This window comes from Diadema antillarum, unplaced genomic scaffold (genome assembly GCF_040938485.1).
Source record: "Diadema antillarum isolate AM-2024a unplaced genomic scaffold, OU_Dant_1.0 seq00000392_RagTag, whole genome shotgun sequence".
Taxonomy (NCBI): domain Eukaryota; kingdom Metazoa; phylum Echinodermata; class Echinoidea; order Diadematoida; family Diadematidae; genus Diadema; species Diadema antillarum.
Window position 1 is genome coordinate 10,001 of NW_027271387.1, and position 25,336 is coordinate 35,336.

A 25,336-nucleotide genomic window follows, 5' to 3' on the forward strand; every position below is an offset into this window, starting at 1 on the left:
AGCTTCAATATTGCAGTGCCACACAAACACAACAAACGCGCGCAAACATTGATATGATATGGGTATGATATGGGAGTAAACACGGCCTTCGGTCTCCAGTGGCGCAATGCGCAAAGTCAATGTTGCTACTATATTGTTTACCGGTAGCTTTCATAGAGCAGGCCGCTCGGAGGGGGTGTCGAGGGTGCTGTGCAGCACTCCTGACCTTTTTGACGGGGTGCAGAAGCACCACGGAAAATTTTGATTTCTGTGAGAAAGCACAACCAACTGTAGTGAGAAGGGTACATGAATGGTACTCTATGACCCTAATTACAATGTGTTCATCACGCATCGTATGGATATTGCAGTCTCTGAAAATTATCTGTCATTTTGGTATTAACCTGTATGGCAGTTCCCCCAATCCTATAGGAGTACAGAAATCCCACTTTCTTTAGATTTGAATATCATATTTTTTTCAAATTATGTAGCCAGTAAATGAGAAAATCACACAGATTTTAGATGATAAATTGTTTATTTTTTGTGTTTGCTAATATCACATTTATTGTTATCCTACTCCTACAGCGTAAAAGTACATACTGCATTATCATGATATCTGCCACCCCTTATAGCCTCACTACCCTGTGTTTAGTACGAGTATTTTAAGGTAGCTAGACCCACACGTGTAATGCGCCACGCAACTCTATGGATTTAAAGATGCACACATAGAACAAAATCAGAAAGATACTCGGTTTAGCCATTCGCATTTTCCCTGATATTTTTTTTTATTTCTCTCACTTTTTTCTAATAAAAAATGTTCCAATATTCCAACAAAGTGTGCACAAGAGCGTCGAACTGTAATTTCAAAACAGCTTCCTCGTGGGGGATGGGATACGCCCGACACACCCTGGTTCACCTTCATAGACTTGACACACAGTGAAGACGCGCGTGCTGTACAAGAGGCGACAGTTACCACGATTAAGTAGCCAACTCACATTTTCCCTGAAATTGAGTTTGAACAATACATGGCGGCATTAAACAAGTCCCTTTGTGCAATCTGTGAGCGTGTAACGTAGAGTAGTATGACACTCGAGGGTATGTCATAAGTTTTTGTGTTTTAACGTGGCAAAACCCGATGCAAAGTCATTTGCATCAATTAATCATTGTGCCCGCCATCGAACAGGTGTTATTATTCTCTAACGTAATTTGTAACTGTCGTGTGTGTATTCGTGAGGGAGCTAGTTTTATTTTGTTACCTGGTCTAAACGTGTCTAGTCGACTGCGTTCTAACCGCAAGCTCATCTTACCTTAAAATAGGCATACATTCCTTTCTATCCATTACACAGTTTGCACATTTTGTTTTCATGTCAACTCCGATATCACATAGATTCAGTTGTTCTCATGAAAAGTACTGTAATCTATGTTAAATTGGATTTGAAAACAAATGTGGAAATTGTGTAAATGAATACAATTGCATTAAATACGTGGCAAGTTGTATAGCGTTGTTTTAATTCTATTTAGAATTCAAAATTTATAGCAAATAAACCTATAACCTTCTTGACCAATTACGAAAATCTATACAGCGAGCGTTGGATTGTCAGATCCATGGTTATTGATTACGCATGTAAACACGCATACAAACACACACATGCACACACATACGTACATTAGGTATATATCTGTCAACTATTGCGATAATAGTTGTCGTTACTATACAGGCCACGTACTGTTGTCATTCGATCCAATAGTGAAGCTGTATAATCGAAGAAATGTTCTGAATATCGCTTTTATTTATATCAGAAGAATAGTTCGAAAACGTTGTAGCGTTGAGCGGTACTCACAACATTACACGCTCTTATTAGCCCTCGGAAGCTATCTTTTGCTGTTTATACATACACTTGGGAAGTTCCTGTAGACCGAACATTGAAAAGGAACTTGTTAACCAAAGGTCCGATAGACCGAAGATTTTTCATCGAATTTCCCAGAAAAATATTTACTTCAATTCGCGATATATAACCACCCCCTCCCAGATGACCCGCAGAAAAAAGGGAAAAAATCGTCAAAGGATCTTTTTTATAGTGCACATCATTAGTAGTGTACCTTCAAGAATTCAAAGCACATAAACACACACACACACACACAAACAAACACACGCACACACACACAGACACACACTCAAGTATACACAAAAACAGCAAAAAAAAATTCCTTGGTTGGAAAACTCGCAATAAGTCGAGACAGTAATGACACAAAAATGAAAACAAAAGAAAAAAAACACAACGCCTAAGGACTGAAGGACTCGATATCGTGTCCTTAGATGGACTTCAGGTTTCCAACTTTTTTAATGATAATTTTTTTGGTTAAATAATGAGAAACATCTTATGAAATAGAAAGAGCATATAATTCCAAGAAGAACCCAAATTCTATTCGATGAAAATTGGTTTTGAAATCGATGAGATATCCAAAACAAGGCATTCTAATAAAAAAATGGGACCCACCTTTTCTTAAGATCGTTTTGTTTTGATATTTCGTGTTTTTTTTTTTTTTACATCTCAGCCATTTCAAAACCGATTTTCGTCAAGGAACGTTTGAATTCCTCATAGCATTATATATTCTTTAACATTAAACATAAAGTTGTTTCTAAGAGTCTCACAAATAGTTAAAAGCCGAATATTCACCTTGATCAATACCATACCATTCGTTTAACAAAGATAATCCCCAAAGTGCAAAAGCGTCGCGGCAATTACAGAGTTTACTTGTGTTCATTCAATTCACAGTTAGTAACTCGGGAGAGATGAGCCTAGGGGTGTCGTATGTTAATATGTTATCTTAATGTACTAATAGGAGACTTTTAAATATGATGTGTGATGACGTATGACATCATTTCTCCTTATTTACATACTGGTTGTTCATGCGACCCATAATAATGAAACTACTTAAACATTGTTAAAGGCAAAAAATAAACATACATATCTGGATTTGACTTGTATTTATTCAATTTGTCAAAATTCACATAGCATTTGACGCAAAAATGACCCAGGTTCAAGTGTTGCTTTTGCCTGAAAATAGAGAGTATTATCAAAATATGATTCAAATTTTCGTTGCTTGATCAGAATATGGATATGGAATGTGTTGTCACTTCAGTAATACATGTATACCTTATGACATACACACTTAAGAGCGTCAAATAAAAAGACGAAATGAGATAAAGATATTATTTGTGAGGGGGAGTACTCGCACAATCTTAGTTTCAAGGGTCAACTCCACGCAGATGTGAAACTGACATGAATAATTGCTGAGGGATCATTGCATCCTATTTACCTAGTTTGTGCAATATGTTTTCTCACGGAGGCTTACAGTCTCTGATGTCTGCTGTCAATTTTGTATAGGAGGACTTGCAGTAAGCAAATGTGATACATAGCTTTGAAAAGAAGATGATAAATAATAAAAGAGCATCTATCAAGTTCCATAATCAATACAAAATATGCATTTAGACGAAGTGATTCCCTCCCCACCCCCCTCCAAAAAAATGTTCCTTATTTCTTTACGGTTATAAGGCAGCGGGGGAAAAAAGCAACAAAAAACATTCGTACTGGCACAGATCAAGCTGATCATTCCGAAGTCTTCATCGCAGCTATGTACTGCTCAGCAGTTGGATCGCGCAAGAAATCTAGCCCTCCCCATTTAACTCCAAAGACTGGATGGCGAAGTGGGGGCTTGGGATCTTCTACGATCTTCATGAAAGTTGCCACTACGTCTTCAATCGGCACTGTGCTGCCTTCACCGCCGAGTATTTCCCCGCTTTTGGCCGCCTTCGCTTGGTCGATCGCGCTACCAGATTCGCCCATTCGCACTTTCTGGAGACTTTGGACGATTCCGTGCAAGAGAGGTGTTTGCACAGGCGCTGGTTCGACCACACATGGCCTGTGATTTTAAAAATAAAAGAATGTTACTTCCCAGGTATTAAAGTCAGGGACTTCCGACGGAAACTCCCGGGTTAACGTCTCAGATGATATTACTTATGATTTAAACTGTTATTGGACAAGCTTGTTGGAGACTTTTAGGACTTTTAGGACTAAGCTATGATTGCTGTTTGTATTTCAACTAACTCTTATTAGTCTAGTCCTAAGTCAGTGAGCAGTAACATATTATTTACGAATCTTTCAGAACTAATGTGATCGTCTTCATTTAATGAGCTTTGATTTTTCTGCCAATAATCATGCCTCGATCATCTCTTAACTGCTAAGACGTTATTATAACAATAAAGTAATCTTTGAATATCTGTTTCCACTCACCAAATATTGTAGGCTCTTGCTACGAGAGCGAATGACTCAAAGAATCCTTCTACAGCAAACTTGGAAGCAGCATAAATCTCTCCATGCATGCCCCCTGAAATGAAAAAGAATCATGGATTTGTCGAGTACGTCTGAATCCGTTGAAATGTTACTTCTTATCCCTAACATTTTTTACCTTTGTTGTTTTTACCTCTGAAGTTTCTACCACCGACATTTTTACCTTAGATATTTTTACCTCTGAAGTTTTTACTTCGGAAATTTTTACCTTTGACACTTTTACCTGCGACATTTTTGCCTCTAACGTTTTTACATCTGACATTTTTCCATCCGACATTTTACCGCTGGCATTTTTCACATCTGTCATTTTCCATCTGATATTTTACCTCTGAAGTTTTTACTTCGGGAATTATTACCTCTGACACTTTTACCTTGGACATTTTTACCTCTGACGTTTTTCCTTCTGACATTTTACCTCTGAAGTTTTTCACATCTGTCGTTTTCCATCTGACATTTTACCTCTGAAGTTTTTACCTCCGACATTTTATCTTTGATATTTTTACCTCTGAAGTTTTCACTTCGAAAATTTTTACCTGTGACAATTTTACCTGTGATATTCTTACCTCTAACGTTTTTACATCTGACATTTTACCTTTGGCGTTTTTACATCTTACATTTTTACCTCCGGCATATCTAATTCTGACATTTTTCTCAACATTATCTCTGCCATTTGTTTCTTTGTTTTTGGCATGAATATTTCAGTGGAAAAATTTATACGATCACCTTGCAAGATAAATAAGGCAAGTATTCATCGTAAGTGGTATACCAACCATGCAAGCCGCATACGCTCGTAACCGAAATGATTTTTCCCGCCATCTGACGCTTCATGTGTGGCAGCACCGACTGGGTGAGTCGAATGGTTCCAATTGTATTGACGTTAAAAGCGAGGTCTACTTGCTCCCTTGAAATCTGATCAACCACGCCGAATACTTGAACACCAGCAATATTCACTGGGAAAACAAAACCAAACAACAACAACAACATGAACCAAAAAAAAAAAACCCAAACAATATTACTGAGGGATACCTTATTATTACATGATTATATAATATCACTAGGCCTAACCGATAAATAAAGAAAAAAAAGTCAGCAATTAACAAACTCTCAAAGTCTTTACGGTTATTAGCTGTAGCCGAAACAAGATGTGTACTTGCGACGCACTATTTATGTGCAGGAATCATTTTCACCAAATCACCGATTGTGATCGTGTGTAGGCCTATTGTAGGTTTAAATGCAGAAGAAATTATTTCCCCGGCATTTCACATTGTATACTTTAAATCATTTATTCATAATCATCTACCTATCTATATCTATGCTTAGAGTGCAACTTACTCAGAATATCAATGCGACCATGTTGAGCGATCACGCCTTCAACAACGGAAGCGATGCTGTCGTCGTTTTGTGATGTCTAGTTCTTCAATTAACGCCGTCGAGTCTAGCGCGTCACCGAGAGCGTTCACCAGATCGCCTTTCTCGCTCATGGAAATGACAGTCGCGATGACGAGGAATCTCTTCTCAGAATCCTTGGCAAGCCGCTCCGCAACGGCCAGTCCTATCCCAGACGATCCACCCGTCAGGAGTACTATTTGTGGGGACATCTTAGCTGTTTTGACGAAAATGTCCCTCTCGTCTCTCAGTCACAGTGTATCTTTCATTGAATAGTTACAAAAAAAAAAACCCAAACAAACAAACGAACAAACAAAAACAAATAAACCATAAACAGCCAAATCACAATCAAAACTTGGAACTGCATCTAAACTGTAACATGAAATTGAAAACATATCCATATTCATTTGGGCAATCAGTTGTATACAGAGACACGAGCATTTAGTAGTAGCTTGGTATAGGGTGTAAAGCAGACAGTTTAACGAAGAACAGCTAAAAATGCGGCAAACAGAACAGACGTATTACATTCTACGGGTCTGAATTGAATGCTATACGTTTATAATACACACTTTCCCGCTACAGCACTTCCAAACAGCATTTACACGACACACTAAAGTTGAGGCTTGAACACTTACCTAATGTGTCTACCTGATGTGGTGTTCACGCTAAATAGTTGTCAAGAAGATTACATCGGGTAAAATAGCACCAGTAGCAAGCCTGTGCAATTTTTGCAGCTTCAATATTGCGGCGTCATAAAAGCACAATAAATGCGCATTTTATTGATAAAAAGGAAACACGGCCTTCGGTCTCACGTGACGGAATATTGCCATTACATTTACCGGCAGCTTTTCTAGAGCAGGCCACTCGGAGAGGGGATGTTGAGGGTGCTGTGCAGCACCCCTGACTTTTTTGAGTGGTGCGGAATTCAAGCGCCACGGAAATCATGATTTCTGTGGCAAAGCACCCCAACCTTTGTGTATACAATTATGATTGCATGTTGTTGTACTCGTATAGTTGCTTGGTTGCACTCCCCTAGAATGGTTTCATCTTAAATATCTTGGTGTTTATGTTGACAGTATAAAAAATCGTTGAAATTTCATGTTCATAATCCCAGAATATTGGTATTATCGATAAGTTAAAGCAGTTCTTCCCCACCCATACTTCACAGTCACATATTTCCTTATCTGAACTATGGTTTCCTTGCTTGAGGAAATATCCATGAATAAACGTCATTGAAAAATCGTATTAATTACAACAAGGAAAAGTAGAAATTACGCGGTGCGTAATATATGTCCCCGCCGGAAGTAGCATTTTGTAGCAAAATGTGCAATATAGGTAAAAAATCAAGGTCAAAGGTCAAAGAAGTCAAAGGTCAAAATTCTGTGTAAAAGTTTTGAAGCCCTCACCTAGTGCCATCACATAAAGCAAACGGAATCAAAATCGGGTTAGAAATGGCGAAGGAGTAGCATTTTATAGCCAATGTATAATACAGGTCAAAAATCAAGGTCAAAGGTCAAAGAAGGCAAAGGTCAAAATTCTGTGTAAAGTTTTAAAGCCCTCACCTAGTGCCATCACATAAAGCAAACGGAATCGAAATCGGGTTAGAAATGGCGAAGGAGTAGCATTTTGTAGCCCAGGCCCGTAGCCAGGGGGGGGGGGGGGGGGGGGGGGGTGCGTCGGGTGCGTACGCACCCCCCCCCCAAATTCTGAAAGGTCCACTTTTTCATAATAACGGTTTTTAGCAATTCTCAAGATAACAATCCAAATAAATATAAAGACACATTATATGCTACGTAGATGTGGAAGAGTACGTTTAACAATGTTAAAAATAATTGTATGAAACCCTTTTGTTATATGAACCATCGGATCGTCCCCATGCACACAAACACAAATGTTATGTATCAATTTGTGCGAGCTATTACATATTGAAAACTTTCGGTCATCTGCGAAGCCGCGCTTCCGCGCGAACGCTACAACACGTAAAACGGGTCAAAAATCGACGCATTTTTTCCACAAAATCTGCCATAACTTTTAAACTGTTTAAGAAGCAAACTTGGGGCGCCCGGATTCTGAAAGTGGACACTTTAGGAATTATTTATGTGTATATATCTTTATTGTAACATTTGTAGCAGTGACGCAAATTAGATCAGAAAAGTGCCTTATGAGTAGAATTGTCTATGGCGAACAGTCCAAATTTGACGAATTTGAGCATATTTTGCCGTCTTGCAATTCTTCCAGACGGGATATCTCGAGAACGGAAGATCGCACAAACTTGGGGCGCACGGTTTCAGAAAGTAGAGGTTCTGCCCATTTTTGTGACATAAGAATCTTGTCCATTTGTTGAGCAGTCCTGACGCAAATATGCAGTAATGCTAGACTACCCATTCACTATTGCTGTCATAGGGAACGTGTACAATCCATACAGAACTATCACGTGACGAGACTACCAACGAAAATTTGAGCCGTTGACCTTCACTGTCTGCCGTTGTCAGCAGTGTGAATTCCTGTGATTTCAAGCTTTTGTTTCTCGCCAAATATCATTTTCAACGCAATATCCAGACACAGTTGTATGTGAGACATTATCTAGATACGTAGCAGCCTTATTGACAACATAACTGTTAAGTTTGGGAGCAAAAACGACCAAATACATTCCACATTCCATCTCATTTTTCGATGATGGCTGTAGTCGGACTGGTGCATTTCCTTCGGAGGTGGTAATAATGTAAGTAGTTGCAACGGTCACCTTGCCACCTGCTGTCTGCAATCGGGCGCTTATATACACGTGTTGTACACAGGTAATCAACTGAAATAATGTTGTAAAGGAATGATAAGGTCATAGACTATATCATTTCAACTGTAGATTTAACCCGATTTCTGTCGCCTACACACACATTATGCCATCAGCGGAAGTGTTTCCGCAGGAGTTGTTCCGATGGAAGCACAAGTACCAAACAAAACCCCCCAATGAACGTCTGTCTACTGCAGCGGAAACAATAAAACAGTGTGATGCAGACATGTTTCCAAATGTTTTTACATTGCTAAAAATATGCTGCACCATCCCCACAACCAGCTGCGAATGCGAGAGAAGCGCCAGTGCCTTACGCAGACTGCACACCTATCTGAGGGCCAGCATGACACAAGACAGGCTGTCTGCTTTGGCACTCATGCATATCCATTACAACTTTGACGTTGATAACGAGAGGGTGGTGAAATTGTTCGCCAGAAAGCATCCCAGAAGACTGGAACTTCAAACAATGCTTAAAGACTAGAAAAAGACTAAGCAAAGATCACACTGCACAAGTGCACATTCAAAGGACCGGCAAATGCTCCCCTCTAACTCCTGTTATGTAATCATCATTTTCTATTTTGGATGATTACTTGCCTGTCTCAATATATTGTTGATTATTAGTTATACATTTTCTCATGTTGTGACAGTTCGATTGGTTCTCATTTTGAAGTGAGCCAAAACCTAAGAACATTCTCACTTATAATTTCCAAAGAGTATTATGCAGGCACGCAAACTCAATTTAGTTGTATTTCATTTAAATGTAATGGGTAAGAGGGTATGAGAGAGAATGCTGAGCTATGAAGTAAAATGGTAAAGTAAAAAGTTTGTCAGATAGTATTACAAAAGCCTGAATATTGCAAGAGCTCCCGGAGTACAAACAGTCAGGGAAAAACCCTATGTATGATAACATTGTGAGAGCGTTATACTGCATTGTGACGCGTCGTTATTTAATTTACATTCTTTATTCATATTTTTCATAAAAAACACAGGTAATGAGCCGGATTGGGTTAAAATTCTCACTTACAGCTTTGTAGAAGTCTGAGTCAACAGTATCACACAGTACTTCATGACGTATTAGTACAAACGATTTCTTGAGCCTGCACTGTTTCAGGCTCTGTTCTGGATACGGCGGTAGAAACTCATTCTTTTTTGTTGTTTATTTTATCATTATTTACTAATCTCTTTTCTAACTTACAGGTAGCGGATTTCTTTGCAGGCCAAATTCGGAAATATAGTGTTGATTATTACTTATACATTTTCTCATGTTGTGACAGTTCTATTGGTTCTCATTCTAAAGTGAGCCAAAACCTAAGAACATTCTCACTTATCATTTCCAAAGAGTATTATGCAGGCACCCAAACTCATTTTAGTTGTATTTCATTTAAATGTAATGGGTAAGAGGGTATGAGAGAGAATGGAAAGTGCTGAGCTATGAAGTAAAATGGTAAAGTAAAAAGTTTGTCAGATAGTATTACAAAAGCCTGAATATTGCAAGAGCTCCGGAGTAAAAACAGTCAGTGAAAAACCCTATGTATGATAGCATTGTGAGAGCGTTAGACTGCATTGTGACGCATCGTTATTTAATTTACATTCTCCATTGATATATTTTCATAAATATCTCAGGTAATGAGTCGGATTGGATTACAATTCTCACTTACAGCTTTGTAGAAGTCTGAGTCAACAGTATCACACAGTACTTCAAGACGTATTATAGTACAAACGATTTCTTGAGCCTGCACCGTTTCAGGCTCTGTTCTGGATACGGCGGTAGAAACTCATTCTTTTTTGTTGTTTATTTTATCATTATTTACTAATCTCTTTTCTAACTTACAGGTAGCGGATTTCTTTGCAGGCCAAATTCGGAAATATAGTGTTGATTATTACTTATACATTTTCTCATGTTGTGACAGTTCTATTGGTTCTCATTCTAAAGTGAGCCAAAACCTAAGAACATTCTCACTTATCATTTCCAAAGAGTATTATGCAGGCACCCAAACTCATTTTAGTTGTATTTCATTTAAATGTAATGGGTAAGAGGGTATGAGAGAGAATGGAAAGTGCTGAGCTATGAAGTAAAATGGTAAAGTAAAAAGTTTGTCAGATAGTATTACAAAAGCCTGAATATTGCAAGAGCTCCGGAGTAAAAACAGTCAGTGAAAAACCCTATGTATGATAGCATTGTGAGAGCGTTAGACTGCATTGTGACGCATCGTTATTTAATTTACATTCTCCATTGATATATTTTCATAAATATCTCAGGTAATGAGTCGGATTGGATTACAATTCTCACTTACAGCTTTGTAGAAGTCTGAGTCAACAGTATCACACAGTACTTCAAGACGTATTATAGTACAAACGATTTCTTGAGCCTGCACCGTTTCAGGCTCTGTTCTGGATACGGCGGTAGAAACTCATTCTTTTTTGTTGTTTATTTTATCATTATCTACTAATCTCTTTTCTAACTTACAGGTAGCGGATTTCTTTGCAGGCCAAATTCGGAAATGTAGTGTTGATTATTACTTATACATTTTCTCATGTTGTGACAGTTCTATTGGTTCTCATTCTAAAGTGAGCCAAAACCTAAGAACATTCTCACTTATCATTTCCAAAGAGTATTATGCAGGCACCCAAACTCATTTTAGTTGTATTTCATTTAAATGTAATGGGTAAGAGGGTATGAGAGAGAATGGAAAGTGCTGAGCTATGAAGTAAAATGGTAAAGTAAAAAGTTTGTCAGATAGTATTACAAAAGCCTGAATATTGCAAGAGCTCCGGAGTAAAAACAGTCAGTGAAAAACCCTATGTATGATAGCATTGTGAGAGCGTTAGACTGCATTGTGACGCATCGTTATTTAATTTACATTCTCCATTGATATATTTTCATAAATATCTCAGGTAATGAGTCGGATTGGATTACAATTCTCACTTACAGCTTTGTAGAAGTCTGAGTCAACAGTATCACACAGTACTTCAAGACGTATTATAGTACAAACGATTTCTTGAGCCTGCACCGTTTCAGGCTCTGTTCTGGATACGGCGGTAGAAACTCATTCTTTTTTGTTGTTTATTTTATCATTATCTACTAATCTCTTTTCTAACTTACAGGTAGCGGATTTCTTTGCAGGCCAAATTCGGAAATGTAGTGTTGATTATTACTTATACATTTTCTCATGTTGTGACAGTTATATTGGTCCTCATTTTAAAGTGAGCCAAAATCTAAGAACATTTTCACTTATAATTTCCAAAGAGTATTATGCAGGCACGCAAACTCATTTTAGTTGTATTTCATTTAAATGTAATGGGTAAGAGGGTATGAGAGAGAATGGAAAGTGCTGAGCTATGAAGTAAAATGGTAAAGTAAAAAGTTTGTCAGATAGTATTACAAAAGAAACTCATTCTTTTTTGTTTGTTTATTTTATCATTATTTACTTATCTCTCTTCTAACTTAAAGGTAGTGGATCTCTTTGCAGCCCAAACTCGAAAATGCCTAGAGACAGCTAGTAACCAAATATGCTACTATGATTTAATAAATAAGAAATAATCATTCCAGTATGTATCTTAGTGTGCACAGTAAGACAGATCAAATCAAATAGGAAAACATATGAGCACTAAGCCTGAGGTCTGAATTTGCACTCAACTTCTTCCAATGGCTAACGGATGTTTAATTTTTGAATTTCACTGACCTCAAAATTTCACAAAGAAAACCTTCTTAGCATGATGGTTAATATGACATTTGACTGATATTGGAGATGTTTGCGAATCGGATCTACTACCTTTAATATTATTAAATCTAAAATGATTATTTGAAAGTTCGGAAATGCTGGAAATATCCTACCACAAGGAGGCAAAATATAAATGGTTCACATATACAATTCATTTTGTTTTAAAAATTTTCTTATTTATTTTCGTTTTTGACAAACTCGCAAACCAACGGCTGATATACTGTATAGTAAAGTGAATGTTTCATCTTCCAAACAGCATCCAATGGGATGGAAAACTCCAACTGAAAGGTGGACACCGTGACCATACTCGCTTAAGAAAACGCGTAATAGGGGTCGTTTTTTCTCACGGATTAGATGGAAAGTGTGATGTACGAGCGTATATAATCAAAGGGTATCAAAAAGGCCGAAATTTGGGAAAATGGTATATTGTTCAATCATGATGAAGTACTTCTTTAGGGTGCAGGAAACATTTAAGGAATACTTGTTTTTAAGGCCCGAAAAAATCATATGATCATTACTCGTTTAGGGGCCATTTTGAAAGTCCATGTATGAGCATGGTGTCCACCTTTTAATTGTCGCTACCCCTCCCGGGACAGTATCAAAGGACCGTTTTGTTAATTAACGCAATCCCCCCTTCCTTTAAAAATCCTGGCTTCAGGCCTGCTAACGCGGGTATACAATAGAAAAAATAAAAGTTAAAACAACACCAGGAAAATCACTATTCTCAATTTTGCAGCGCGCTACGCGCGCAGAGTCTCGAACACAATTAAACTTTGCAACTTCCTGGCAAAATGAGTTTTTACTATTTCCTAGATGAAATACCGTAACGCGATTGCATGCAACAGACAAAAATACAACTTTCCTCGAGACTTTAAAACGTCATAAAAACAGTCAAAATTCACAATTTGCGGCGCGCTTCGCGCGCAAATTCTTATACAACTTTTGTAGTTCGGTCGTCCAAAGAATATATATATATATATAATTGTGTGTGTGTGTGTGTGTCTGTGTCTGTGTGTGTCATCATTATTGGTACCGAAGGTCCGTTTTTTTAGTGACCGCACCCCCCCCCCCTTGAAAAATCCTGGCTACGGGCCTGTAGCCAATGTACAATACAGGTCAAAAATCAAGGTCAAAGGTCAAAGAAGGCAAAGGTCAAAATTCTGTGTAGAAGTTTTGAAGCCCTCACCTAATGCCATCACATAAAGCAAACGGAATCGAAATCGGGTTAGAAATGGCGAAGGAGTAGCATTTTGTAGCAAAATGTACAATATAGGTCAAAAATCAAGGTCAAAGGTCAAAGAAGGCAAAGGTCAAAATTCTGTGTAGAAGTTTTGAAGCCCTCACCTAGTGCCATCACATAAAGCAAACGGAATCGAAATCGGGTTAGAAATGGCGAAGGAGTAGCATTTTGTAGCAAAATGTACAATATAGGTCAAAAATCAAGGTCAAAGGTCAAAGAAGTCAAAGGTCTAAATTCTGTGTAGAAGTTTTGAAGCCCTCACCTAGTGCCATCATATAAAGCAAACGAAATCGAAATCGGGTTAGAAATGGCGAAGGAGTAGCATTTTGTAGCAAAATGTACAATATAGGTCAAAGGTCAAGGTCAAAGGTCACGACTGAAATTCGGTGTAGAAGTTTTAAAGCTCCCATGTAGTGCTATCATATAAAGCAAACGGAATCAAAATTGGCTCATAAATGACAGAGAAGTAGCAAATTGAAGATTTTGATCACACACGGACGCACACACGGACACACGGACGGACACACGGACGGACGCACGGACGGACGGACACACACACGTACGGAGCCCGTTACATAGTCCCCTGCTCGAACTCGTTCGGCGGGGACAAAAAAGGCTTTGGGAATTATACCTCACTTACAACCATGTGGCTACATTGACGAATTGTTTTTGAGTAGTAACATTTTAAAGGTTAGAGATTTATATGTATATCAAATACGACACTTTATGTTTAATTTCAGAAAAAAAAGAGTTGCCTAAAGTATTGTATGATATATTTTGTAGAAATGTTAGTTTTCATAGTGTCTGACAAGAAAATCCAATGAATTTTATTTACCTTTACTCCGCACCATCCTCGCCCAGAATACTTTGTTTACAAGTATACAGGACCAAGCTTTTGGGAACCAGCTAAGTGATGATTTAAAAGATGCACCAAGTCTTGCTGCATTCAAGAGAAAAAAAGACAGTTTTGGTTGCCTTTTAGATAACATTTGAATTGCATATTTTTCTTCACAATTGCATAACTTTTCTATGTTAATTACTTTGCTCATGCCAATGGATAGTGTCTGGAAATAGCCCTGCATGCGCTGAGGGGCCCTCCTGCTACGTCTTCAAAGAGATGGTACAGTATTGATGGAGATGAGAATTTGGCTTTTAACTTTTGTGAGACACCAAGAAAACTCTTATGAAATAGTATAGAGCATACCATTTTATGAGGAATTCAAATTTATTTGATGAAAATCGGGTTCGTAATGATTGAAACATCCAAAAACTAAGTAAAACAAAGCGATCATAATAAAAGTGTGGGTCCCACACTTTATTAGAATCGCTTTGTTTTTCGATATCTCAGCCATTTCAAAACCAATTTTCATCAATTAAAAGTTGAATTCTTCATGGAATTACATACTCTTTCATATTTCATAAAAGGTTTCTCATTATCTCACCAAAAATGGCTGAAACCTAAATTTAGGTCTCAACCAAAACTATACGATCCCTTTTATAAAGTATGATGAACGAGGCATTAAAATTAAGAAATTCATATAAAAGAAGGTGTCAAAGCAGAGGGAAATGACTCCTAAAACAGATTTTTTTTTTTATGTGACTTATTCAAAGATATTCGCGCCCCTGAGAAATCGCGAGTTAAAACTGACTGATTTGCTTCACCGATATTCGTTCCGGAACAGCCGTCTTTTTCGAGCCCTGAAATATGACGTCACGAAATGAACAAAACCCTTTACGAGTGCAACGGGACATCGAGGCCGCCATTCATAAAGCACGTATTTCTTGGTGAGCGGATGCAATATCTGGCCTGTCTTTAGTCGCCTCTGCTTTCTCGGCTGAGACATTAAAACTTCCAATTTTTACCTTATATTGCACGGAAAGACTTTGAGTTTGACATCGAGGGTGAATTGAGAGATAACAGTGACAATGACACTGATAGTGACAGTGGCAAAGTCGAAGTGGTAGAAGAAGAGAGGGAGAGGCGACGGATATGGAAGGCCGCCGCGGACACAACTCGTTTGGGGCATACATGGAAGCGGGCACACTGCCTCTCCATACGTATGCCCCAAACGAACCACGTCCGCAACGGCCCTCCATAGACGGAACCCACTGTGTGGATGGAGTGGTAGCACAGCGCACATTTCGTGACGTCATAATTTTGGTCACCAAAATTTCGCCGTCAGAGCGGGTTCTGGTGGTCTAAAAAGGGTCTAAAAACCATCTCTCCATCGTTCTGGAGACGTTTTTACCTCCTAAAAGTTAACTATTCATATTCCTAGAGACTTAAGCTTTCCAGAAATGTATAAATCACCTTTTCCTTCCCTTCCTACATTTGTACTCCATCTAACCTCCCCGTCCGATTGCCTCTTGTTATTTATCCGACGTCTCTGTTTACCGTGAGCATCTTGTGCCTGTGTCTGTGCTTTTGTTCCTTTGTGTTTTTATAACTGCATTGTGAGTTTGATTTTTTAGGGGCCCACATTTCTATAAGCTTGTCTTTTTCGAGGGGCTCTCTTTTCCAATAACGTAATTATTTTGAGATTTAGTTTCACACACACACACACACACACACATATATATATATATATATATATATATATATATATATAATTGTGATACACTGTACTTTTTTCCTCCTTGAAATTGTATCAACAAAGTGCTATTGAAAAGAAAATCTCATTTGACTTGAATTGAATAAATTACATGTGGTCATCACGCGCCATATATTAACGTCTCTGGATAAAAAATCTGAATGACAGTCCCCCCCCCCCCCCAAAAAAAAAAAAAAAAAAAAAAATCAGGGCTATTGAAATCCCATTTTCTTGCAAATTTAATGATAAGCCTCCTTATCGTTTTACTTTTTCAACACAAAATTTTCAAAATATTGCATCTAATTTTCAAAATATTGCATCTTAAGTGTGCACCAGTATTAGTAAAGGTTAACGTAACTTGAGAGAAATTACTCTTGGGATGGCGTATTGTAAGTATTACTACATTAACTTTATTCACTAACTATATCATAGAAGATTATTTCTAAGATGAGGAATGCGGTATGACAGCATCTCTCCACCTCATTCACATACTGGACAACTGCTGGTTGCGACCAATAATAATAATACTCCTTGAAAGTATCACATAAACAATCTATTTAGATTTGAATGATATTTATTCAATTTATCAAAGTTCACATCACATTTATTTTTTCTGAATTTCTCCGTTGTCACAAATTTTTGTAGGATGCCGACATGTGGATATGGAGGTGGGAACACCCTTTTCTCTTCTTTCTACGGGAAGTACAGTACAAGAATCACTATTATAAAAGTACAATTTCTAAATCAATTCCAGTACACTGTATAAATATCGAGCCTCTTTTCACACTGTAAATACAATATCAAACATTCATCAACACTTCCACACATATACGGCTAGATATTTTAATGTAAAACATTATAGAGCTATTTTTATGATACAAATTCATATACATGTACTCGATATCAAAAACACATGGTAAGGTGTCGCAAAAATACTTCAGGTTCACATGTTGATCTTGCCTAAAATAAAAGAAGAAATATATAATCAAAATATTCTAATCTAAATTTTCATCGTTTGAAATTAGGTCAATCAAAATGCTGATGTCTGATGTACTAAACACTCAAAGCGGGATAAAAAAGACGAAAACACAGATTTTCTCAGAAAACTGCAGTTTTTAAAGTACCTACATATTCTGCTATTCTCAGATTGTAACTTCTTCATCGTAACATCGTAACTTACGACAGTAAGTTGATATTGTTAAACACTGAATGTTTGACACTTGACTGTGGTATATTGAAGAAAACACCATATTATAATTATCAACAAAGAAATTACAGCAGAAATTCACCGGCTACAATGACCTCCAGTTACCAAACTTTAGATAAGGTAGTGTTTTGCATGATCTTGTGACATACAAACCTAATACAATACTGTAGACACACATCCTACTCTGCTCATTTTGCACCTCTAACAACCAGGACTGCTCCTGATGACGGCAAAGAATTCCCCTTACGATTTTATGAATTCACGCCTTCTTTTCACCACACTCTGACAGATTTAAAGTGAGTCATATCATGACAGGACTTTCAAAAGATCACTGCAGTAGTAGCAATATGATGCATTTCTGTAAATGATGATGTTTTTACGTAATTTACACACTAACACACAGACAAAAAGAGAATGAAAGAAAAGAAGACAAGCCTTTAATACACACATGACCCCTTGAAGTTCGACAGTTGCACGGCATTATGGTGTGCAGGGCTACCACAATACATTTACCCAATCCCAGGGACCAACATAATTGAATATAGGGAAGCCCCTCAATACTAGAAATTCTTGTTTCACCCTAAAGGGGCGGGGGGGGGGGGAGGGCTGAACCAACCCCTCTGACATTCTCCGCGACCACTCTGCCGCGCGATTTTTTTTTTTTTTTACTACGCCGCTCGCTGGCTTTTTAAGATGTACTTTCAAGTCTCGCAAATCTTAAGACACCATTTTTTTTCCAAAAATCAGACATACTGTCACAACGTTGCACGACATTTTATACATACTTGACAGACCGAAAATGGCTCAAAAACATGATTTTGTGAACAAAGTATATGTAAATAGAGTTTTCTCGCCTTATTCAAAAAGATATGATTATTTCCACTTTCAATGGCTGAAATAAATTAATTTTAGCATAATCACGATTTAAAATAGGTCCTTCAATAAATTTTGTGGGAAAAAAAGAAAAGAAAAGAAAACTTAAGAAATTCATAAAATGATAGGATACATAAGAAATTAATTTTGATACCAGATTTTTTTTTTCAAGTACATAGTTAGGAATGCTACAAGGAATAATGTCACCCAAAATTGGGATGCTTTTGTTTTGACAACAAATAAAGAAGGGGCACGCGCCCGTTTCGCCCCCCTCTGGATCCGCCACTGTATTATACTATATCATATCATATGTTTTGCAATCACAATATGTTATATTGTGTTGTAATTGTTTCTGTTAAAAGATTATTGTCCCAATGTTTGTGCATTTATGTGCACGTTGTTCATGCAAGGCTTCCACGAATAACAGTGTTTAACTCACTGATGGAATCACCACGTGAAAATAACACAAATAACAAAAATAAATGCATATATAAATAGATAAATAAAAAAGTCCACAAAGACTGTGAGAGGACTATCTTCACTGGACACTAAGATTAATATCCCTATCAATAATGATGGAAAATGGACACCATTCTTCCACACCCTGTTAGATTTGTGCAAAGTCGACAGGAATGTTACAGTACAGAGGTATATCTTCTTTTACAACGATAAGGAGTAAATCTACATTAATTATTCCTTCGATTCTCTTTTCCCCACAGTTGAAATGTATGTTCTCTATTCCTATAACTTGCGACAACCATACAAAGCTGAGTTAAACACAAAAACATTTCTGCATTTCGGCCACAAAGAGGTCATTTTTAACTCTTATCAGCTCTCTCAACATATACTGACCACAGCATTGAGGACAAATGAATTTGTCTTGATCATGTATGATTATGTTTAGCACACTGGAAAAAATAAACAAAACACATAGTGCATGAATATGTTTTGGCTGTATAACATTAAAGGGCAAAAGAAAAAAAAATAAAAGAATTTATACCTTTACACACGATTTAAGATTATTATTTCAAAGACTGAATCAAACTCCTAAATCCACAATGAGCATATTGCAAAAAGAAAACTAGAAATGTCGCTTTGGCGACTGATGCCTCCGCCATAATGCATGATTCTCCCAATAGGTGTATGGTACAATGTCTTCACAATGTGTGATGACTGACAAAATATTGAAATGTCAGGTTTGTCAGAAATATCTTGAATGTTCACATCCCTTGAACTAGGTTTGCTATAATTGTCTAAGAGTGCAGGTACGCGCATTTGGGGAAGTGAGGATTTTTACTTGACTTCTGACCGACCCTTTTGTAAGTTTATACATTGAGTAATTTTCAAGGTATGAAGAAAGAGTGTAATTACAGTATAAAATAGATTTTTTTTTGCATTTAAACTTGGCCTTTGACCCTTAACCTTTGACCTTTGAGAGAATCTACATTAGGTAATACATGTATATATCAAGTTTTAAAAATGATAATGCAAGCATTGCATATACTAGTTCATGAGGGAAATAGTAAATTTTTGAGTTGACCTTGACCTTTGACCCCTGACTTTTGCCCCATGACCCCTACATTCCCATGATAATCCCTGCCAGTCAGTACATGCGTATGTACCAAGTTCCATGAAGATACATTGAACCATTTGCTATTCGCTATGGCGACTGGTATGCCTCCGCCATAATGCATGATTCTCCCAATAGGTGTGTAGTACAATGTCTTCACAATGTGTGATGACAGTTTCACATAACTGGCAAAATACTGAAATGACATGTTTGTCAGATATGTCTTGAATATTCACTTTCCTTGAACTAAGTTTGCCATAATTGTCTAACAGTGCAGGTACATGCATTTGGGGAGTTGAGGGTTTTTACTTGACTTTTGACCGACCCTTTTATAAGTTTATGCATTGAGTAATTTTCAAGACATGAAGAAAAAGTAATTACAGTATAAAATAAAATTTTTTTCTTTCGCATTTTTGCCTGGCTTTTGATCCTTAACCTTTGACCTTCTGGCAGAAATTTTCCCAGAGAATCTCCATTAGGTAATACATGTATAATATTCAGTTTAAAAATAATCCTGCAAGCATTGCATATGAAGGAAATAGTGAAATTTTGAGGAGTTGACCTTGACCTTTGACCCCCTGGCTATTAACCCATAACCCCTAAATTCCCTAGATAATCCCTGCCAGTCAGTACATGCATATGTACCAAGTTATATGAAGATACATAGAACCATTTGCGAGAAATGTGTAATCTTAACATTTTCACATGACCTTTGACCTTTTGACCTTTGACCTTATGACATGAAACTCTCTGGAGAATCTTTACACAGTAGTACATACCCACACTAAGTTTCAAGAAAATACCTTTGGGCATTGCATAGATATGGGGGAAATAACATTTTTACCATTTGACCTTGACCTTTTGACCTTTGACCTCTTGCGATTTCTCTAAAAAACTACTCAAATAATGGCCCTATCATATGTCATCCTTGGACCAAATTTGGTGAAAGTTGCTTCATCCAGTTCTGAGTTACATCACATACACAGATAAATTTTAGGATTTGACCTTGATCTTTGTCCTTTGACCTCTGTCCGATTCTACTCAAAAACTAATCAAGTAATAAAATTGTCTCATCATACATCATCCTCGGACAAATTCTTATAAAATTTGCTGGACCCAGTCTTGAGTTATCGGGTAAACAGATACAATTTCATAATTTGACCTTGAACTTTGACCTTTAGCCGATTTCACCCAAAATCTAATCAAGTAATTGCCCCTTCATACTTTATACTTTGACCAAATTTGGTAAAATTCCAGTCAATATTACTCAAGTTATCGCGTAAATGAATGCGGACGGACGTACGGATGTACAGACATACGGACATACAGACGTACGGACGTACAGACGGACAGACGGACAACCCGAAAACATAATGCCTCCGGTAGCACTTTGTGGCGGAGGCATGAAAATAATAGCTCATACATTAAACTCCACCACTGAAATTTGATTTTATAAAAAGTTCCATTACAAAAACAAAGTGAAGACAGAATTTTATTTGTGTGATAGAAAAGAATTTTAGACCCAGTTACTCGCTTTCATTTGAAATCCAGAGGATGAATGCCATATCAGGTCTATCAACATTCATTCGGTAAGTCTGGAATCATATTTCAACATTCTTTTTTTGTTGATGAAAATGGAATTGAGTACATCTGGCAGTAGAACAAAGATAAGAAAACAATTGATCATATTAAAACATCTGCTTTTCTTAAGTTCAATAGTGGAGATTCATAACTTTGAAACAAGAATAAAAAATAAAAGAGAACTAAAGGATTAAAAGCACTCAGATTTGACATAACAGTGGCATTGAAAAAATCTGAAGCTTGTGCAGAAAAAATAAAAGATACAACCAATTATATGTGTTAGCTGCTTAAGTTTCAACAAGTCTGCAGCACATGCATTGGTCAGAAATTTTTGTTATTAGCGTGTATAACGGGAATTTTTATGTACATTCTCCCTAATCACGTTTATATAATTTTCCAATATGAATGCATTTCTATCATATGGAACAATCACGTATATCTGGTGGCATGTTTACGTAATTCTATTCAAGACAATGAAGAACCATTAAAGATATGGCAGGACAAGTGTCAGAACTTAGACTTCAAGTCCCCTCCCATTCCCGACCTAAATACATGTACAATTTGTACATTGAGGACAAGAAAATGGTGGTGGAGAAAATATCAATTTCTCCATAAATGCAGAAAATATCACTCAGTATTGCCCTACAACCCTCTGGGTGACATCATCATATCTAATAGTTCAAACTCACACTCACACTCAACATACATTCAAATATTTTGTACATACTGTATGAATTTATACGCACTATACAATGAAGACATGCATAAATACATGGAGGTTTCTCAATAACCACATTTACATGAACATATTATGCAAATGTATCACAGAATCAATTCGCAAGAGGTATACAGGATGCCTTCACACAGGGATATAATCACAGATATAAAAGCTAAATATTTAACCATGCTCTGCATAAAAGTGTAAAATTGAAAATTACTTTTCCAATGTACATATTTACATGGATCTATACTTCGACAAAAGGTAAGAACATGGGGCAGACATTAACAGTATCCCCTCATCCTGGTACATTTAAAAGAGTTTTATCCCACAGTGGCTGATGTGCATTGCAATTCTGGATTAAAAAAAAATAAAACCAAAAAAAAAACCCCAAAACCCCCCCCCAAAAAAAAAACAACAACACATTTTGCACACACAAAACCACGTGCCACAATGAAAATGAACATTAACTCTTTTTATTTAAGTTCATATCTTTCAAGTGATGAAATTGTAGTTCTTGAAACTGGGTGCACACTATATATCATGATCTAATTTGGAAAAAAAAAAGAGAAAAACAGTAAGAAAGACAACAAATACCTTCAGAACAAAGCTATAAATCAATAACAGCAGAAAATATTGTATGGTTGATGTATAAATACAGCTTTACCCTTGGTACTTTCTACCAAGTTTTTTCCTTGTAAAACATTCACTGAATTCATATATTCAAAATGGCTTCATGACTTTGAGCTGGAATTACTTCCTCAAATTTCCTATTAACAAGACAAAGATTAAAGGTGTGTACCTCATGCAGGAAAAGACAAAATTTCTAGAGTTGAAATCCAACAAGTTTGGACAGAAATCACAACATTCTAGTGTCTTTTTACTATGGACATACTTTTCTCATTCCAATGTTGATACAGGTATACCCACATGAAAATACAGAAAAATGAAAACACTACAAGATGGACTCAATTCATTTGCAAAACCAGTCAGTCCAAACATACCATAAGAACAAGTAACAGACTTACTTTTGTTGAGGGAAATGTTAGGTAGACCGGAAAACAAATCTTCATTCCACTTTACGCCTGGGAGCTGAAAGTTCTTTTCGTACACATTTGAACAAAAAGCGAGACCTACACATGCTTCACAAAGCACCTTGGTATCTGCAGTGTTACATCTCTCTTTAACAATCGCGCTATCACACTCTACTAAAAAAAGAAGAAGTTAAGTAAGAACTAAAAGCAGGGGATCCTCCAATTGTAGACCTTAACACGGAAACTAGAGACACATCCAACAAACTCTACTCAGCTGATGAATATTTCACCCCGACAGAGGCTACGGCAGAGTGGCAAGAAGAGGATCAGGTGTGACAAAAGTAGTGTACAACAAAATGGCAGGATTCACAGGTCCGGTCACCCGGCTCCTCTAGCTCACAGGGGTCATAGTCGTTGCCAGGGTTGACACGTTTGGAAACAACGTCGTTAATGGATCTTTCTCGCCTCCAAATAGCGTCCTCTCTGGATCATACAGGAATCCTGTCAGAGTAAAGAAAAAAACACACACACAAAAAAAGTATGATGATAAAAAATCTTGAGTATTGATGAAGAAATCCCTATAGACCGATTCTGTGACGCGCTATGTGTATTTTTGGCATGGGCAGCGCCATTGACGCGGTGTCTTATCAGATCCCCCCTCCCCTCTCCCCCACCCCCTTCCGCGCGCAGAATGAAAAACTGAAGCATGGTCGTTTTAGCCAATAGGCGTCTCGTACTGAGTGCGCGAATGCTTGCTTAGTGCGCGAAACTTAGTTACATGTGCGCGATAAACATGTTGCCCGTGGGGTGGGGGAGAGGAGGGGGGGTCGGCTAAGACACCTCAAAATGAGCTCATGGCTGCGCCCAGTGCCACAAAATGTCTGCTGCCCTCAACGAACCTGAATCGGTCTATAGCAGCTGCAACAAGATTGGGATGACAGCTAGACTGGGATATGATAAGAACAAAATAACACGACAAGAAAAAAATTATTCTAATTTGCCCCTTCCTTTAATACCAAACCTGCATAAACAAGGATCATCAAATACAAATGTATTTCTGTAGGGAAATGACGAGTTGGAATTCATAGTTGACTTCAAGTAATTCCAACGTTGTTATTATCATTATTATTTATTCAGCATTTCAGACGTGTGTACATAGACAAACACAAAAAAAATTTGATTTAACACGACAAAGAAAAAAAGAAAGTTATAACACACTGACAAAGCAGAAATGGAAACACAGGCCGAGATTGTGACATGAGAAACAGGGCTGCCAGGGGCAAGAAAAGGTAAACTTAATTACGTGACCCACAGGTCTTCTACCCCATGTTCGTCACGATGTATTACAATGATCATAATTGAACTGTTTCATTCAGGGCATACACAGAATTAAAAAACGATCTGTACAGCAAGAGTACGTAGGCATGAAGAGACTGCTCCTTTTGCCTATGAAAACTGGAGAACATCTTTCATTGCGGAGGATTCTAGATAAAACTGCATGACTTGCAATGACATCATGCAGTCATCGGCAGGCAACAAAGTATTAAATCTCCATATCGCATATAGCCGATATCCAGCGATATCAGCTATCGATAGCAAAAATTCCCTTCAAAGTACCCGGATGTGCTGGGAAGGGTACTTCCGATGCTGGCGCGCTAGTTGGCGATCAATGCTTTCTTGCTTTTATACGACGGCTTTGTTGGCTTTCCTGGTGAGTGTCTCAAGTTCTTGTTGTTGTTTCACAGCATTTGGAAAACCGCGACTGTTCAAAAATTCTCTCAGTTGTGGCACTGTCATTCCCTGAAATTCATCCATGATGAATGTGTGAACAGTTCAGAAAAAGAACGATGAAACTTCGCACTTTCATTGAGGGTACAACGTTTCAAAGCTGTTACCGGAATTGAGCTTCCCAGCGAAAATACCCGGAGGTTGATATCGATAGCTGATATCGCTGTGTATTGGCTATATGCGATATGGAGAATTGTGGAGAAATATACAGAACAAAAGCACTGGATATGACATCTTAAGATATAAGTCATTTCTGGCAGGTTGATTTCTGAGAGGTAGCGTACAGTCATAAAGCTCTCGCCTTGCAGGGAATATTTAAAGTGTAAGAATAGATTTTGGAAAAGGATAAGTGATCGGGTCAGAAATCTTCCTCTGGTTGGCTTGGGGAGAATGTGTGAATTTCATTCACTCTCAAAATAGCTGACACATTTTTTTTTTTTTTTTTTACTTGAGGAAAGTGCAAAGTTCTGAAAAACCATAAAGATTTTGGTGAAAGTTCAGGTTTTGACC

At 37.5% G+C, this 25,336-nt stretch overlaps 2 protein-coding genes across 2 annotated transcripts in view; both read right to left on the minus strand.

The window, feature by feature from the left end:
* Positions 1–3,587: 3,587 nt before the first annotated feature.
* LOC139731972 (retinol dehydrogenase 8-like) lies at positions 3,588–5,926 on the minus strand. The gene is made up of 4 exons (XM_071642846.1): positions 5,776–5,926; positions 5,099–5,278; positions 4,272–4,365; positions 3,588–3,900 (listed from the first exon to the last, which is right to left on the minus strand). The coding sequence occupies exons 1-4, from the start codon at positions 5,924–5,926 to the stop codon at positions 3,588–3,590; spliced, it is 738 nt and encodes a 245-aa protein (XP_071498947.1).
* A 17,479-nt stretch (positions 5,927–23,405) lies between these two features.
* Positions 23,406–25,336, minus strand: part of LOC139731983 (solute carrier family 28 member 3-like) — a 51,145-nt gene continuing 49,214 nt past the window's right edge. Inside the window, exon 11 of the mRNA XM_071642856.1 lies at positions 23,406–23,539. Coding sequence (XP_071498957.1) covers positions 23,430–23,539 — 110 coding nt within the window. The 3' untranslated portion in view covers positions 23,406–23,429. The remainder of the gene's footprint in view (positions 23,540–25,336) is intronic.